This window comes from Labrus mixtus, chromosome 2, assembly GCF_963584025.1.
Source record: "Labrus mixtus chromosome 2, fLabMix1.1, whole genome shotgun sequence".
Lineage (NCBI taxonomy): Eukaryota > Metazoa > Chordata > Actinopteri > Labriformes > Labridae > Labrus > Labrus mixtus.
Window position 1 is genome coordinate 18896552 of NC_083613.1, and position 15456 is coordinate 18912007.

Sequence of the window (15456 nt, forward strand, 5' to 3'; positions counted from 1 at the left end):
AATGGTGATATAAGACCAATATTGTCTCTTCCTTCAGTATTTGGTTAGCCTTTCTAAAAACACTGTAGCAGTCCAATAGACTTAAGTTATAGTGCCCTAAGCTGCCATGGCAGTCTGAATGATGTCTTGTTCAGTGATCAGGTATACCAGCTGTTGATTTTTTATACTTTGGCTAAAACCTGATTTGTCATAAGCCAAAATAATTTTAATATTTTTCATATTTAAAGCTGATGAAGGGAACTTTTGTTTTTTGTGGATTTTGGCAACACCATGAAAAAATCAGTACCGCTTATATCTTTGCTGATTTTTATCTTGAACATGTTCAAGTTGTGGTTTTCTAATATTTATTTTGATCTCGCCCTGCTTTTTTCAGTCAAATGTGTCACTCATCAAGAATATTTGCTATGGGTTGATTTAAAAAAAAAAAAAAGGCTGTTTCATTAGCGTGTTGTTAAACACTTTGTCTTACACCTACAGCAGAGCAGTATTTTTCAGCATTATTAAATAAAATATAGAAATAGTCCATATTTATGCTGATGGTCTCGTTTGCATTTTTGGGTCACATAGAGGCATCAGTATTGACTTCAGTCTAGTACAAAACTAAAAACTCCTCACAGGAGCTTTAATAACACAGTAAGCATATACACCTTGCTAACCAAGATAGCATATTAGCTGATAATCTAGCATTCGTTAACCCCTTGCTCCTCTCCAGTTTCCTCCATGTACAACAGCGGTCAATGTAGTCCAAAAAAAAAAGACAAGATGTCAACAATTAGGAGGTCAAAGTTGAGGTTTCATTACATTAGTGCACCCACTACACAAACACTTCTGACACCATGCTTCAGTCTTAAAGGTGAGGGGAGAATGTCTTTAAATCTATTGTTTATGCGTTTGTCTCAGATGTTATGTATTTATTAGTTTCATACATTCAGGACACCGCTAACATCTAAGTCACTCTTTTTATTGACAATGATGCGAGATGCTGTGCAAAAGTACAACAGAACCCTTTTCTGGAAATAGAAAAATAAACAATAAACACAAAAGCAGGTTTGGTGTTTTAAAAAGTCATGCAGAGCGTAAACTCATGTTTGCACTGAAACTGAAGGTAAGTTAAGTACAGTCAATTTATGTGGTTTTCTCACAAAACTTCACATTTTCCATCATTGACATCAGTTTGCCTCTTGTCCAGGTCACTTCACAGTATAGTGTACAAGAATGTATTTCAGTTCCATCTCATCAAGAAATAGTCAGAAGAGGCAATTTTGGTAAAACCTTGAGTGAAAAGTAGAAAAAACCTTCTCATCCATATTGGAGAATAAAATAAACACATGCATGGAATATTCCCCTGAGAAATCCATTCCCTTTTCTTTTTTTTTTTAATCTTTCTTAAAGTAAGCCTGCCCTCTTCTGGAAGAAGGAGCAACTACTACTGTAAATAAAAGGCTAGCTTCTGCTGAGTGAGGAAGACAGAAGAGGAACTTAACTCCATATCTCCATCATCAAAGGTGCAAACAGGTTTTATTCTACAATCTCATGTCTTCATATATTAACATTAAATTATTATTACATCACACATCAAAGATCTCATTCTAAATGTTCCATTCCCCAAACTTAAAAAAACATTCATGCACATGCTACATTTCAGTAGCAGGCTGTCCTCAGATTTTCTAGAGTGCATTTGTGAAAACAGATTATGAAAGCTGAGACGGCCATGAATGTCAGCCCGGAAATACAGGCACAAGTGCTTAAAGTTATGTCTTTTAAACGCACAGACAGAAAGCAAGGTGCTTACATTTTCTCAAAAAACTGATTTTTTTGAGCCCAATCAGAAAGGGACAAAAGGAGTCTAACTTCAGTCTTTGTAAACCCAATCAGCATTTAGCGTCTGGCTGTCTGCTCCTCTCCCAGTAACTCTTCATCTGTGGGATGCTTGTCGTCGTCATAGCGATCACTTTAGAGAGATAGCAGGTGCTCAGAGGATGCACAGGGTCGACAAGAAACATCGTCTTTGCAGGAGGGTCTGTGGGGGAAATACCCAGGCGTTTCAGGCACATTCCCAGGTACACATCTTCTATAAAAATCGGTTTAATGTGAGAAGAAACTTCCAGGATTTTTCGAGGCAGATCCAAGGACATAACGTAGGCCATGCCCAGGGGATAAGGGGGGTACTCAGGCTCAGCAAACACTGTCTTAGGCATGTAGAACTTGTTGGACTGGTCTCTGAGAACTGGGCTGTGCCACCAAACCAGACCTGTCATGTAGTTTAGTGCTTTCGAACTGTTTGAATCCAGTAAAAGTTTCACCAAATTTGGGACGTGGAGAAACATATCCGAGTCGATCTTCATGGCAAAGGAGGCTTTGACACAGTAAGCTGACAGCCACTCCAGCATCGTCATCGTCTTGATGGTCAGATTGCCGTAGCTGTCCTGGAAGTCACTCTGGATCAGGTCGTGGTGCTGCTGGTTCTCCTGTTCCAGCTTCTTCTGCTGCTGCTCAGCGTCTGCTCCACCAGGCAGGCCCAGTATGAAGAGAGTCTCCACCAGCTGACCCAGAACCAGCTTTTCACTCCCCCACATCCTCCTGATGGCGTCTCGAGCAGCCACGTCAAAGGGTGCGATCTGGACCATCAGGACCAGAAAAGGAGTTGTCTTTTGACACGTCTGTGTTTCGTCCATAATGAATTTGTAGTTTCCTGGATAGGGGACATGGTAATTGTCAGGCTCCGGAGCCGGTTCCCATGCTTCTGACTTCCTTTTAGAGTTGTGGTAAAAGAGGAAGATCACCACTGCTCCAAAGATGAGGATGGAGATGTGCTTAACGTGTCTCCTCCAGTCCTCCATTTACTCTACACAGAAAAATAAACATGTTATATTATAGCAGCACACTCAGCAAGTATAATTCAGATAATAAAGCATTCCACAAAAATGAACAATCATATAGATTTTTTTTTTTTTAAGCATTTAAAAAGTTCCAAGAAAATTGTTGCATAATATCAAATGTTATGCACCCACAATATGAATGACTCTTTATGACCTACAAAAAGGAAGCAACACCGTCCACAACAAGATTGATTAGTTCTATAGCCTAGTTATTTTTTAATGGCACAGCTGCACCTTTGAATGGCTCATTAAACCTTAAAACAACTAACCGGAGATCAGCGGACGTCAGTGAGTCATTATGTACAAGCACTCCTCCATATTTCTTTGTGTGCAACAGTGTTATTTATTTATTATTTAGATAAAAAAATGTATAAGTCAAGAAGATCAAACAGCAGATTCATTTGATTCCAATATAAAGACACTGAGAATTGGTGATCACACTTGGTCGAGTTGGCTACGCAGCATGTCAACACATCTGTCCTGATTGAGAGGTTGCAGTGGTTGTGACTTATCCATCATGAACTAGACATACAGTATATCCTCCTCAACTGTTTTACGAATTCTAAATGGGACAATTATTTATATAATAATCATCCTGTTTGGATGAAGACTTCAAACAAGCCATTAAAACCAGGAAGTGTCAGAAAATGTTAAGCAAGGTACTAGATTCATTGAGAAGTAGGGTATTTCTCTTTTTGCAGCCAACAGAGCGACCCCCTGTGGACAACTGATAGAATGCAGATTTAAGACATGTAGCCTATTGGTAGCCTACCACTTTCCAGACCTCGGCTATTTACCTACCAACTAAGTATTGAGGTTTGATACCTAGTTAAAACTTGTATCCAACAAATAATTGACTTTAGTGGATCCCATGATCCTGATGCCAAGATCCCTCTGGAAACATTTGCTGTTCAGATTTGTTATTTGTGTCTCTTAATGTCTAATGTATTTTGTATTTGAATGCTTGGCTGCTCGTTGTTTGTGTGAGGCTCTGTTAATGTGTTGCTGCTGTCTGTCTTGGCCAGGACACTCTTGAAACAATGAGTTTCTTTCCTGGTTAAATAAAGGTTAAATAAGGGGGGGGGACACAAAATCCAATAACACACGACTGAAGCATCAACAAAGGAACACACTCAAGTGTGATGAATTAGTCAAACTTTTCACTATATCAGTATTTTTCATTTAATCCAAATTCAACCTTTTATGATTTATGGATTCAGCCAGAAAAATGTTTGATAGGGCCCTATAACACTTTTAAAAAGCTGTTTGAAAAGCTGCTGAGAGAGACACACACCGTCATGTATAACTGAACAGCAACAAACTCTGTAAATGTTTAGATATTAAATTCCACAAAAAAAAATGGACGCAGGTCTCACGCCCATTTGTCCAACATTAGATAGCTTTACAAATAACACCATTAAGACCATGACACATACTACACAAGGCTGATCAATGCTTGTTTTAAATGAAAAGTGCATGGCCATGCATGAGTCATCACCACATCCTCTCCGAAATTATGAGAAAACTTGACAACTGGATGGAAGAATAAACGCGGGAGATATTCAACACTGATATATCAACAATATGAAAATGCCTTCAGTCTGAAGCACAGTAAAGTAAACTGTTGCTACTTACTCATAATTTCAGGAAGAAGTGCCTGGGTCATGAATCCTCTAAACTTAGCCTACCTATTTTTAACAGTCAATAGGCTATAACGTGTAAAATAACTACATTTAAAGCATGGATGTAAATACAGTAGAACGAGCTAAGCATTACTCCATCTAAGAAGCTTTTTGCTATAAACACGGGAGGATGACGGCTGTGACTTCCTGACAATGTTATCAGCAGTCTTCTTAGCCCCGCCTCCTCTGTCTTCCTGCTCTACACTTTACACACTGACAGGCGAGAGAGCAGAAGAGGCGTCAGGTTTAAAGAAAAGAGCTCAACAAGGACGGATTAAACACACGTGGAGAATCACCTGAAGACAAATAACACATTTGAAATCTTCTAGAAAGAACGCACTGCCAGCAGAATGAGATAAAGTCACAGGTGAGAGGTTCTGCAGCAGAAGAGACATTAGGCTATACTTCCAGGCTCGGTTGTCTTTTATCTTCAAATACACATGTGTCAAAGGCTGTATTTCTCAATGAATTGCTCATTAAGTTTAATAAATAGAAGGTCAGCTCAAGGATCTGACTTCTAATATGTGGTTTTATTTCAAGTGAATTTGTACATTGTTTGATTCATTGACTAAATTCAATTAAATTGTAATAGGGTGAAAACTAGAACTAATGAAATCACATCATTTCTGAACAGTCCAGAACCCAAACATATTGCATTAATAACACTATTTAACCACAACTAAATGGGAAGCGTTGATGTTGTAATTTAACTTATTTGTGTTTCAGTTAGGCTTACTCCTAACTTACATAAAACCATAGACTGTTATTACAGTCTTCTGCCCTTGCTATTCTTGCTCTTTGCTGCTGTTACACTGTAAATATATCTGTTTTGGGATAAATAAAATTGAGCGTCATTTATCTAATATTCATCATGAAACTTAATGCGTGCCCTCTACTGGCAAATACAAACACACTCAGATGATCTGTTCTATATGTTTTACCCACTTTTCAGTCTTAAAGGTGCCAACAATTACTTGTTTTATCTATTAAATGATGATTGTCTTGTGTGACAGTTAACTGAAAATATGTATAAATGTGTCCACAATAAATTAATGTGTACTGTTTGTCCACAAAATAAGCTTTTCGATGAGATCACCAAGCCTTTTTTTACCCTTTCTTTCTGTTTTTTCTGTTTTTTACCTGCTTATTATAAAGTGTCTTGAGGTAACATTTCTTGTGAATTGGCATAAATAAAGATGAATTAATTGATGGGTTGATAGATTTTCTTTAAGAAGTTACAGACTTCTTAATTTAAATTCTCCCTATTTTACACACCACCAATGTGAATAAAGAAAAATCACTAACCAAAGCATCAAAATATGCCCAAGAAGACCTGAGTGCACGGGTGACACTTCCCATGCATTTTGGTCTATAATCTATAATGTGGTCTGCAAATAATGCAGAAAGCCACATTTGATTGACCCATCAATCCCATTGATTTTATTAAAACTTGGTTTTTGATTTTTTTGAAACTTCACATATAGTTTTACTGGTCATTAATACATCGCAGTTAGGACTATTGGTACGCCTATATACCCTGTCAGGTAAACAAAGGTATAACCTACTTTAATACTGATTCAATAGTGATGTTTTCCCTTTCTGTATCAGACTCCATTCAAACTGCCAAACAAAGATCATTGTATGGTCAGCATGGTCTTGAATATCAAATATGGGGTGTCGCTAAACAACACATGTCAGACATGAATGCCACCTGATATGCCTCCCATTGTCCCAAACAAAAGAAGTGGGAAAAAAACACTCCCTGCTGAATAGTTAACTGATAAGAGTCAAGATAACTTTTCCACTTCTTTTTTTTAACCCTCCTGCTGTTCGTTTGTCAGGGACAGCAATAGTGTGACCTGGTGCATGTTTACTCATCAAAAAGTTGTCAGAAACCAAAAAATCCTAATAAATGTGTTTGTACCTCATTACTGACAATAAAATCAAAATGATGTGCAATGTTGTTATTCACCTTTCACAGCTCATAGTTCTATTAGGATAATACAACTGATTTTTATTAAAAAAAACACATGTTCAAACTATTTTTTTATGTACATTGGAAAATCCTTGATATAAAATACATTAGTATAAGATTCATTCCTTTCAGTATTTTCATTTTTTATTGAAAACTGTTTTTCATGGGGTGATGTTGATACAGAGAAATGAGACACCTCTTCTGTTCGGGGTCACATTGACCTGTTCACTTAAAAGCAAGCCAAACGAGTCATGAGGATTTGTATTGAAGGTAAACTTTATCTCTGCTACAGTATGTTAAGAAGGTTTAGAACAAGAAATGAAAAAATAAACTATCTATAATATAAAGAAAGTGTGCTTTGTGCAAATTTTGCACACGTCAAACTTGTCATGCTCGTCAAGATTCTTCTCTGGGACTCCTCAAATCAGCTCTCCTGCTTGTAGAGGAGGGGAGCGACCTCTGAATGCCACCAGCCTCTCATCCACTGTGACATTTAGACCTTATAGTGGAAGCTGCTCTACCCACTTGTCGCACACTGTCCTGATAGCTGCCAGCTTGTCTCTCTCTCTCTCGTCTGCCAGCTCTTGTCTCCCGATTATCTAATCAGATTACTCTGGAGAAAATGTTGAAAAGTCTTCCTGTTTTCTTTTCATTTTTTACTCCTCCATTTTCTCCTTTCCTTTACCTGTTCACACCCGCTCTTCAAATATGGCTGTCATAATAAAACCCAATCTTGTCTACCGCGGGTAAATAAAAGGTTCCCGTCAAAGTCATAATACAGTTGAGAAGAATGAGGAGATAGATCGGAGTGTGTGTGTGTTTGTGTGTGCTTGCGTGCATGCGATTGGTATAACAGTTGGGAGGTAGTAAGGAATACATGTCATGACATTTGCAAAGAAATAAATTGTAAATTTGACACCTGAACTGTTTTAGCCTCCACTTTCATCAAATTGACCCGAACAGTATCTCTGTAATATAAAAATGCAGCGGGGGTTGCAAATTCATAAAATTAACCATCTTCTTTTACGTTAAGACTAATTAGGGCCAACAGAAGAAGTTTCATATTGAAAAAATACATAGAAACATTTTTCCTTGATTCTTTTTAACTATACAAAGGGTCAATTTGACCCGCAACATAAAAAGGATTGGTTTGCCTTTTTTTATGACAACACATCTAAACCATATTACCAAGGCCAGACAGTAACAGGCCATTGTCAACACATGCACCAAGCATCAGAAAACATTTATTGAAACCTTTGAAATGTCCTTAAAAAGATCCCAAATCTGTGATGATCTCATCTACTGCAACCAGTTACATCTTAGCATCACTCCGTCGACGACTGAGTAATTGTAAACTTCGGTCCTCGTTCCTTTTATGTTTTAAGGAAACAATGTCAACAGTTAATGAATGCCTAACTAAAGGCCTACAAGTTAGAGGAATAAAGATGAACTGATTAGGATCGGTAAACGATCTTAACATTAAAGATCCGATAATCAGTCCACGGAGCTCTGCATCGATTAAAATTCCAAAACCAGTTGATATGTTTCATCTTCAGTTTCTGCTGAGTTATATTACCAAACATTCCACAGAAGTTGGATATCAGATTATACCAAAGACAAACAAGAACTGTTGGGTTAATAATGATCCCTGGACATCATGAGCTGTGGCTCAGTCAGTTGGTAGAGTCGTCGTCTTTCAACCGGAAGGTCAGCTACTGCGGCAACAAGTTCGATGTGTCCTTGGGCAAGACACTAAACCCCAAGTTGCTACCGCTGCTCCATCGTTGGTTTAAGAATGGGATTAGTTACTTCTGATGGTCACTTTACATAGCAGCCTCTGCCATCACGTGTGTGAATGGGTGTAAATGGGTATAGGTGTGACATGTGGCGTAAAAGCGCTTTGAGTAGTCAGAAGACTAGAAAAGCGCTCTACAAGCTCAAGTCCATTTACCATTACCATTTCCAATTCCATCACAGAGAAATAATGAAAGGATAAAAAAAAACATTTCTACAATGATCATTTTTCCTGTTGTTTTCACTACTAATATTTAAGTACAAAAGCACTGCTCTCCCATCTCAGCAGACAAATGGCTCTATGTCATACAGTGTTATCTCCTTTAACTGTTTAATTGGTTTTCATTTGTGCCTGTTGAGGGAATTCAATATTTAGTTGTAAGTGTTAGCAGAACTTTGTAAAGTCCATGATGAGATATGTACAGAAGAGGAAAGATTTTTGTGCCTGTAATAACAAATTTTCATATCTCCTTGAAAGTGAGGCACTTTGAAATGGTTGTGTGATGAAGACTTAAGTCAATATAGCCTACATAATGTCTTAAGATCTGTTTGTGCTGGTCTAAAGGATACGTTACTTTGAAATTATCAATTGTTTTCCTCTTCATTTCTCTGTATATATATAAAAATTATATATTTTTAAAAAAGTTAAAAAATGACTTGGGATATCTTCATTAATTTGCATCGGATTGAATGGCACTACACCGTTTCTGATATATTGTTTGTTTTTCTCCATCTAAATTTCCATCAGGAGCAAGATCAGAAATAATCTCTGCAGGAAGCTACATGTAGTCATTTACCCAATTTTTACCCAACAACCATGAGTGGTAAGAAACATAGTCTTTTGCAATTCTTGCAGTTTGCGACTAAAATGTCTTAAAATAAGACGGATGGTCAGACTTGTACCTTTTGTATTTTTGTGATGATTCATAAAACTAAATATATATAAACACAATGGCCTAAATGTAGAAAATTAAGTGCATTTTCAGAGAATAAAAAGGCAAGGGTGTTTGTGACATGTTGAACAAATTTGTTTAAGAGGTGTATTCAATAGAATAGTGAGTTCTTTAATAGTTAATTTAAATTAGAAGAATAACATTATCTGCCAGGTAGTAGTAGTTTGAAGTGTTTTTCTAAAGTCCATGAAGAGCGATGTACAGACGAGCTAAGATTGCTGTGCCATTAAAAACAAATGTTCATATTTTAATATGAATATAATTCATTGCTTCCTTCATATAGCATTAAGATACCCTGCAATAAATCAAAATGTTCAGACACAAAAGAATCATATTTGTACATTTACATTTAAGAGGCCTGCTCATCAAAATATCTGCCGACAGTAACATTAGTAGTCAAAACTACTCAAAAGTGGTGATTACAAGTCTCAAATGAGAACGGAAAACTTAACACCAGAACAGTAGAAATCAATAAATAAATTAATATCCCACTTCCCTACAACGTAACCACTTCAACCAAAGTGAGTTCTGAGGGCATCATTAGTGATTTTTTTTTTTTTTTTAACAAGGAGGTCCTAGTTTCTTTAAATCAGTCCAGTAATTCACCAGCTGTTCTGAGGACGCGAGAATGTAGGTGATGACCTTAGAGAATGAACAGCGGTTGTATTTTGTGTTATAGGCCTTAAACTGGGAGGGATCTGGCGGTGATGTGGGTCCAAGTCCAAGCTTTTTCATGCACATTCCAATATAAGCGTCCTCAATGTTAAAGGGTTTTATTGATTTTGATATCTCCACAAATTTCTCCGGAAGATCATTGGAGAAGACGTATCCCATGCCCAGGGTGTAGGTTGGGTACCTTGGTTCTGGATACATCTCCTCAGAGACATACCACTTTGAGTTCTTTGAGCGCACAACTGGCCGGTTCCACATGAGCATCCCTGTAAGGTAGTTATGCTTTGGGATGCCTGGCTTCTGCAGCATGATCACTAGATTGTCAATATTCAGAAACATATCTGAATCAATCTTCATGGCATAGGCTGCTGAAGGGCAGTGCGTCACCAGCCATTCCATGATAACCATGGTCTTGATGGTTAGATTGCTGTAAGTGTCCTTGAAGTCACTCTGGATTAGGTCTCGATGCTTCACATTCTCCTCTTTGAGCTTTTGCTGCTGCTGCTCGACGTTAGCTCCTCCAGAAGATCCCAGCATGAACAGAGTACGCACCACCTCGCCCTGAACCTTGCTCACTTTGCCCCACGTCTGCCGAATAGCGTCACGAGCTGCAACATTATTTGGTGCTACTGGAACCATCAAAATCAGGAAAGGGGTTGGGCTGCTGCATACCTCTGTGTTATCCATGAGGAAGTGGTAGTTGCGTGGGTAGGCTTGGTGATACAGAGGCCAAGGAGGTGCTTCAGTAGTTGGTGCAGTAGTGGGCAGGGTAGTCGATTCATAAGGTGTGGTAGTGGTGTCAAGAATTTCAGGACGGTTGTAAATCAGCCCGGTCGGATTGAACAACGTCTTGTAGTGCTCTTGCAAGGGGAAACTGTCCAACCACGAGACAGAGCTTTCGGACAGAGTGTAACACAAGACTAAGAGCAGCAAACAAACCAGGAGCACTAACTGGAACCAGGAGTGGCACACACGTTTCTTCTGATGACACGGTCTCTCACCATGGTGGCTGAAAACACAAGAAATAAAAATGGAAGGCCAGTAAGAACACTATGGTGGATGAAAACAGAAAGTATAGTGTTGCAATGGAGACAATGATGAAGCCTATTTAAAATGTACCCATGGTTGTTTATACAGTTTAAGAAAAGCCAGTGAAATTTCACCCAGGCATTCAGGAGGGGGTCGATTTATATGGCATGAACAATGAGAAACCAGTGCAATCATTGTGCATGTTATAACGCAGGATCGTGCTCTTTTTTTTTTTGCTCACCATTATGTTGTTTTTCATTTGAGTTGATACTGTGGATATGTCCAATTAGGTAGCACTGATATAAAGGAAATAACTGGCATTATAGCATTGGACCCTGCTCTGCCTGCCATCTTGGATATCTTGTACAGGCATTACGACGCAGCGTCCTTTTTACATCCTTTCCTTCCTAATGAGACCCAACCCTCTCCCTTACAACTTTGTATTTCAGAGACCGTCCTAAAATATATTCCAAATTGTGCATATGAGTGCATATGTGAAAACAGCTCTGAAGAGAGGAGGCGATGTTTCTCAGTCAAGTTCTGGGGTTATAAAAGTATCCTTTTGCAATGAGTCACAGTGGACCAGCACTCAATAGATAACGATGGATTTAATGAAATTCAAAGTTATCACTACACTGTACTTAAAATATGGAAAGCAGTACTTGATATCAATTAAACAACTGCAAGAAACAAATTCAAAAACAGCTTTGTACAGAGATGAAACATCCTTGCAAGTCTGTGATGGAAGACTGCAAGACTGCAGCTGTGAAAGAAATACAAAATAACATGCTGCAGATAATATATTGTTATGATGGCCACTATCTTTTTGTACTATTATTCCAAAACACAAGTAAAAATGTAGGCGATGACCTCAAAATATACATGATGATTTTATCTTTTAAAAACGGTGTTTAGTCAGATCCCAAAAATGTACTAAAGCAAATTCCATGGACTTTCGCATTTATCAGGTAAGATTTTGAGATTTCTCTTGTAGTCAACGTACCTGAAAGGTATCTTAGCTCATCTTTCAGGACAATGCTCGCACGTTTGCCTATAGGATTTCTCAAATGTATCTAGTTTATTAGGAAATAAGGATATAAGCAAGCCATTAGACAGGCCGCTGACTTTAGTTCAAATATTTGCACCCGAATGTGAAACATTAAGAGAAAGAACATTGAATGACTGTCTCACTTGTGCTACAATCTTAAACATAGACAAATAATGCATCCCGAGCAAGACAGCGGCATGTTTACATCTTTGAAATAACACTTTTGAGCATTTCTCACTGAGAAAGACAAGAGTTGTCCTGATCCTAATCATGTTGCCTACAGAGCTAACTTCAGAATTCATTTACTGGGTTTTAAATAGGGCGACTTATTGTGGTTTAATCTTTCGTTGTTTTTATCAAAATGCTCAAACAAATAGGCCTAGTCTATCGAAAAGGGGGATCAACATGAGACCAGGTGTGGACTAAGAGGCAGCAGGTCAGACTCAGACTGTCAAACAAATGAAGTCTGGGAACCTGCTCCCATCAAACACACATGCACAACAAGGACTAAACAATCTGCGGCCTGGAATCTTACTGGTCTGCAGCAGCGATTCCCTCCACCTCAGTGGGGGAAAACCTAACGACACTCTGTGGTCCCCGAGGTGGCGTGGACAGGAGGACGTCTACCAATGCCTTCTGTGCTCGTCTGAAGCAGAGAGCAGGCACGAAGAAGTTCCGCCAGGTGCGTGTGATGACGCGGGCAGCAGGAGCTGTCAGACCGGTGGGCCGGACAGCACGCTCCTCCGTGATTTCGTGAAACAGCCCCAGTGACATTTTATGGTGTTTTCCCTTTTCAAAGAAGTGAAGTGAGTTAACCGCTGACGCAACCGGGTAAAAGGTGATTGCTAGGCGACTTAATTGCTTACATTGAGCGACAGGTGAGGAGTTTGTGCCTCTGATATATGATATGTTACAGCTGAGGGTGAAAGGCGCGGGCGGTTCACCGAAATGGAAAAAAATAAATGAATATGATATATCTGGGTCTCTTTAAAATTCGTATGTTTCAGCACAGTAAATAAAAAAATAAAAGGCTATATGCTACTTCTGTTTTTAAATTGTTTTTCCAGCCTAAAGAAAATGTGATTGTCACTTCCTGCACATTTAAGTTGTGATACTTATTAGACCCTTGAGGAAAGTAAAATGAGTAAAACAGACATCTCTCTGACACTGAAGAACCAGTAACCTTGGATGCTAGAGAAGATCGTTCATAGGAATAAACATCAGATAAAACACGGTCCAGTTACTGTGGCTTATTGTTTTCTCATTGTGCCGACTTAGAGGTGATACTGAGTCGGACAGTCCGAGAATGGATTGCCTGGGTGTGGCCAGCAGGTCTTACCACACAAACGCGAGATGCCATCAGCTCTCCAAATGTGAGCAGGTGAACCGGTGTTCGCTTCTGGGCGTGAGGGAGGTTTAGGATATGATAATTTACATGGGTGGGTGGGGGGGGGGGGGGGGGGGGGGGCAACTGGAAAATAAAGTTTTCCATTGAAGTTAGTGCAGAAAATAAGCGCGTGAATAGAATTTAAAAAAGCGTTACAATTCGGTCTCTATGGCTTCACACACAGTAAGCCTCATATTAGACCTATAAGCCATTATCACAAAACCCCACGAGTGTTATTTCATTTCATCATGATGAAGTAGCCTAGGCTAAACCTTTTTTTTCTGACAACTGTCCAGCTGCACCACTGATAACAAGAAGAAGCGATAATTCAATATAAACAACTTAAATCTAGAATATTAGAAACAGTGACGAGTGATGGCGAGTAATCTTTTTATTATAAGACAAAAGCTTTTCTCACTTTACACCCTGATGTTCTGCACAATACTTAGCCTACGTCTTGTTTTAATTTGAAGGCAATTACAGGGATTTGACGTTCTTACCTTTTCAGCCCATTTCCACCTGAGCCAGTCCCTGGATCCCTCATGATTGTCGGCTCCTTTTCTTCCTGGACGTCCTTAACTTACTTCCCTTTAGCCAATGATTAAGCATTTAAAAAAAACGCAGGCCTATTAACTCACAGTAACTTCCATGTCAAACGTATCTTCCCTGTCCCCTCTTTGAAAATGAGCTTGGACGATATTAAATGAGAGAGAGAGAGAGAGAGAGAGAGAGAGAGAGGGGTCGTGTCACAGAGCTTTATACCTCCTGTCGCCTTGACAAACTTTTTCTATTGTGCGAGACTCTACACACACACACACACACACACGCACACACACACACACACACACACACACACACACACACACACACACTTAAAGGCAGACTGATGATATACAAATGCTAAGAAAAAAACAAAAAATGAATTTGTCCCTCACCACAAATGAAAATTTATTGCATGGTGTCTCGCGGTCTCTTTAGGAATCTCCTATGACTGTGTGTTTGCCTGTGACTAAACGAGGAGGAAGGGGCTCCAGCACAGCAATTAAACAAAAGGGAGGAGACACATTTTTCTTTAAGTTGAAACAGGAAAGGCCACACTTTTTGTTTCTGCAAAACGTGTCTTCAAATTGCATATTGCCACTCTTACATTGTATTCCAACTTTGAGAATCATTCTATCTTTATAATAGTAAATGTTTGACAGGAGCCTGTTGTAGATATTCTTCACATTGTCCTGTGTCAGATGATAAAGAAGGAAAGGATACTGCAGGAATCAATGTACACTTTGTTGTAACCACATCATACCTTTTTTTTTAAAATAAATTTTCTCTGCAAATATAGCTTGACATGTCTTTTTGCCAGGTAGGTATAGTGAACCAAAAGTCCCTCCCTAAGCTGATGTTTTATTTAAATAGTAACACTATCCTACATGTGTCCTGATCCTGCCAAGGCCAAGAAGCAGGAGGCTTTAACCACAGTTGTGTGCGTATCAAAGAGTCAACCGCATTACCCAGTTTCAGTTTTTACAAAAAATACCACAATACAGTATGATTTTGGCTTAATTCAACGTTTACTGTGTGGATCATTGATACAAAGCAGCAGGAACCTACTGAATCCTATCCACAATCATTTCTTAAGTATGAAGAGTGAAAAAATCATGTAAGGTTTGCCTTGGAACAATACTTGTATGTTTTGTATTAGCTATGTTTGTTTGCAGCACTGCACATGCCTTTATAATGGAGTTTTATGAGAGTTTATCAGTGACTTTTTTTTCAGAGTTTTTACATGGAGATATTGGAGGAAAAGAGGTGCGTTTATATTTTTTCAGGAGGGAGTCATTAAAGATTGCTTACTTTCTGTTTTAAGTTTTATTGGGCAAGATTTGACGAGGCATGACATGTATCAGCGCTGTCGTCTCACAGCAAGAAGGTTCCTGGTTCGAAAAACCCAGCTGGGGCCTTTCTGTGTGGAGTTTGCATGTTCTGCCTGAGCATGCTCGGCCCAACATATCAATGAGCGAACTAATCAATGAGTGCCAA

At 38.8% G+C, this 15456-nt stretch overlaps 2 protein-coding genes and 1 long non-coding RNA gene across 5 annotated transcripts in view; all 3 read right to left on the reverse strand.

The window, feature by feature from the left end:
- Positions 1-15014, reverse strand: part of LOC132987429 (uncharacterized) — a 56013-nt gene extending 40999 nt beyond the window's left edge. Inside the window, exon 1 of the long non-coding RNA XR_009675614.1 lies at positions 14276-15014. This is a non-coding gene — a long non-coding RNA (uncharacterized LOC132987429). The remainder of the gene's footprint in view (positions 1-14275) is intronic.
- LOC132987398 (beta-1,3-galactosyltransferase 5-like) lies at positions 941-4748 on the reverse strand. Of its 2 annotated transcripts, none has more exons than XM_061054450.1 (2): positions 4656-4748; positions 941-2845 (listed from the first exon to the last, which is right to left on the reverse strand). In XM_061054450.1, exon 2 carries the CDS (start codon positions 2838-2840, stop codon positions 1872-1874), a length of 969 nt encoding a protein of 322 aa, XP_060910433.1. In that variant the 5' UTR covers positions 2841-2845; positions 4656-4748; the 3' UTR covers positions 941-1871. The 2 variants fall into 2 exon arrangements, with proteins under 2 accessions (XP_060910433.1, XP_060910423.1); XM_061054440.1 differs by lacking the exon at positions 4656-4748 and adding an exon at positions 4515-4655.
- Positions 9505-14208, reverse strand: LOC132987416 (beta-1,3-galactosyltransferase 2-like). Of its 2 annotated transcripts, none has more exons than XM_061054484.1 (2): positions 13920-14208; positions 9505-10964 (listed from the first exon to the last, which is right to left on the reverse strand). In XM_061054484.1, the coding sequence occupies exons 1-2, from the start codon at positions 13961-13963 to the stop codon at positions 9845-9847; spliced, it is 1164 nt and encodes a 387-aa protein (XP_060910467.1). In that variant the 5' UTR covers positions 13964-14208; the 3' UTR covers positions 9505-9844. The 2 variants fall into 2 exon arrangements, with proteins under 2 accessions (XP_060910467.1, XP_060910459.1); XM_061054476.1 differs by lacking the exon at positions 13920-14208 and adding an exon at positions 12568-12824.
- Positions 15015-15456: the final 442 nt, after the last annotated feature.

What these genes read in the sequence shown, in the direction of transcription:
- LOC132987398 (XM_061054450.1), bottom strand. Translation starts at nt 2,840, where the DNA reads ATGGAGGACTGGAGGAGACACGTTAAGCACATCTCCATCCTCATCTTT.
- LOC132987416 (XM_061054476.1), bottom strand. Translation starts at nt 12,806, where the DNA reads ATGTCACTGGGGCTGTTTCACGAAATCACGGAGGAGCGTGCTGTCCGG. An exon ending in GGAATCGCTGCTGCAGACCA is followed by an intron (nt 10,965 to 12,567) that starts GTAAGATTCCAG and finishes TTGTGTTTTCAG; the next exon opens with CCACCATGGTGAGAGACCGT.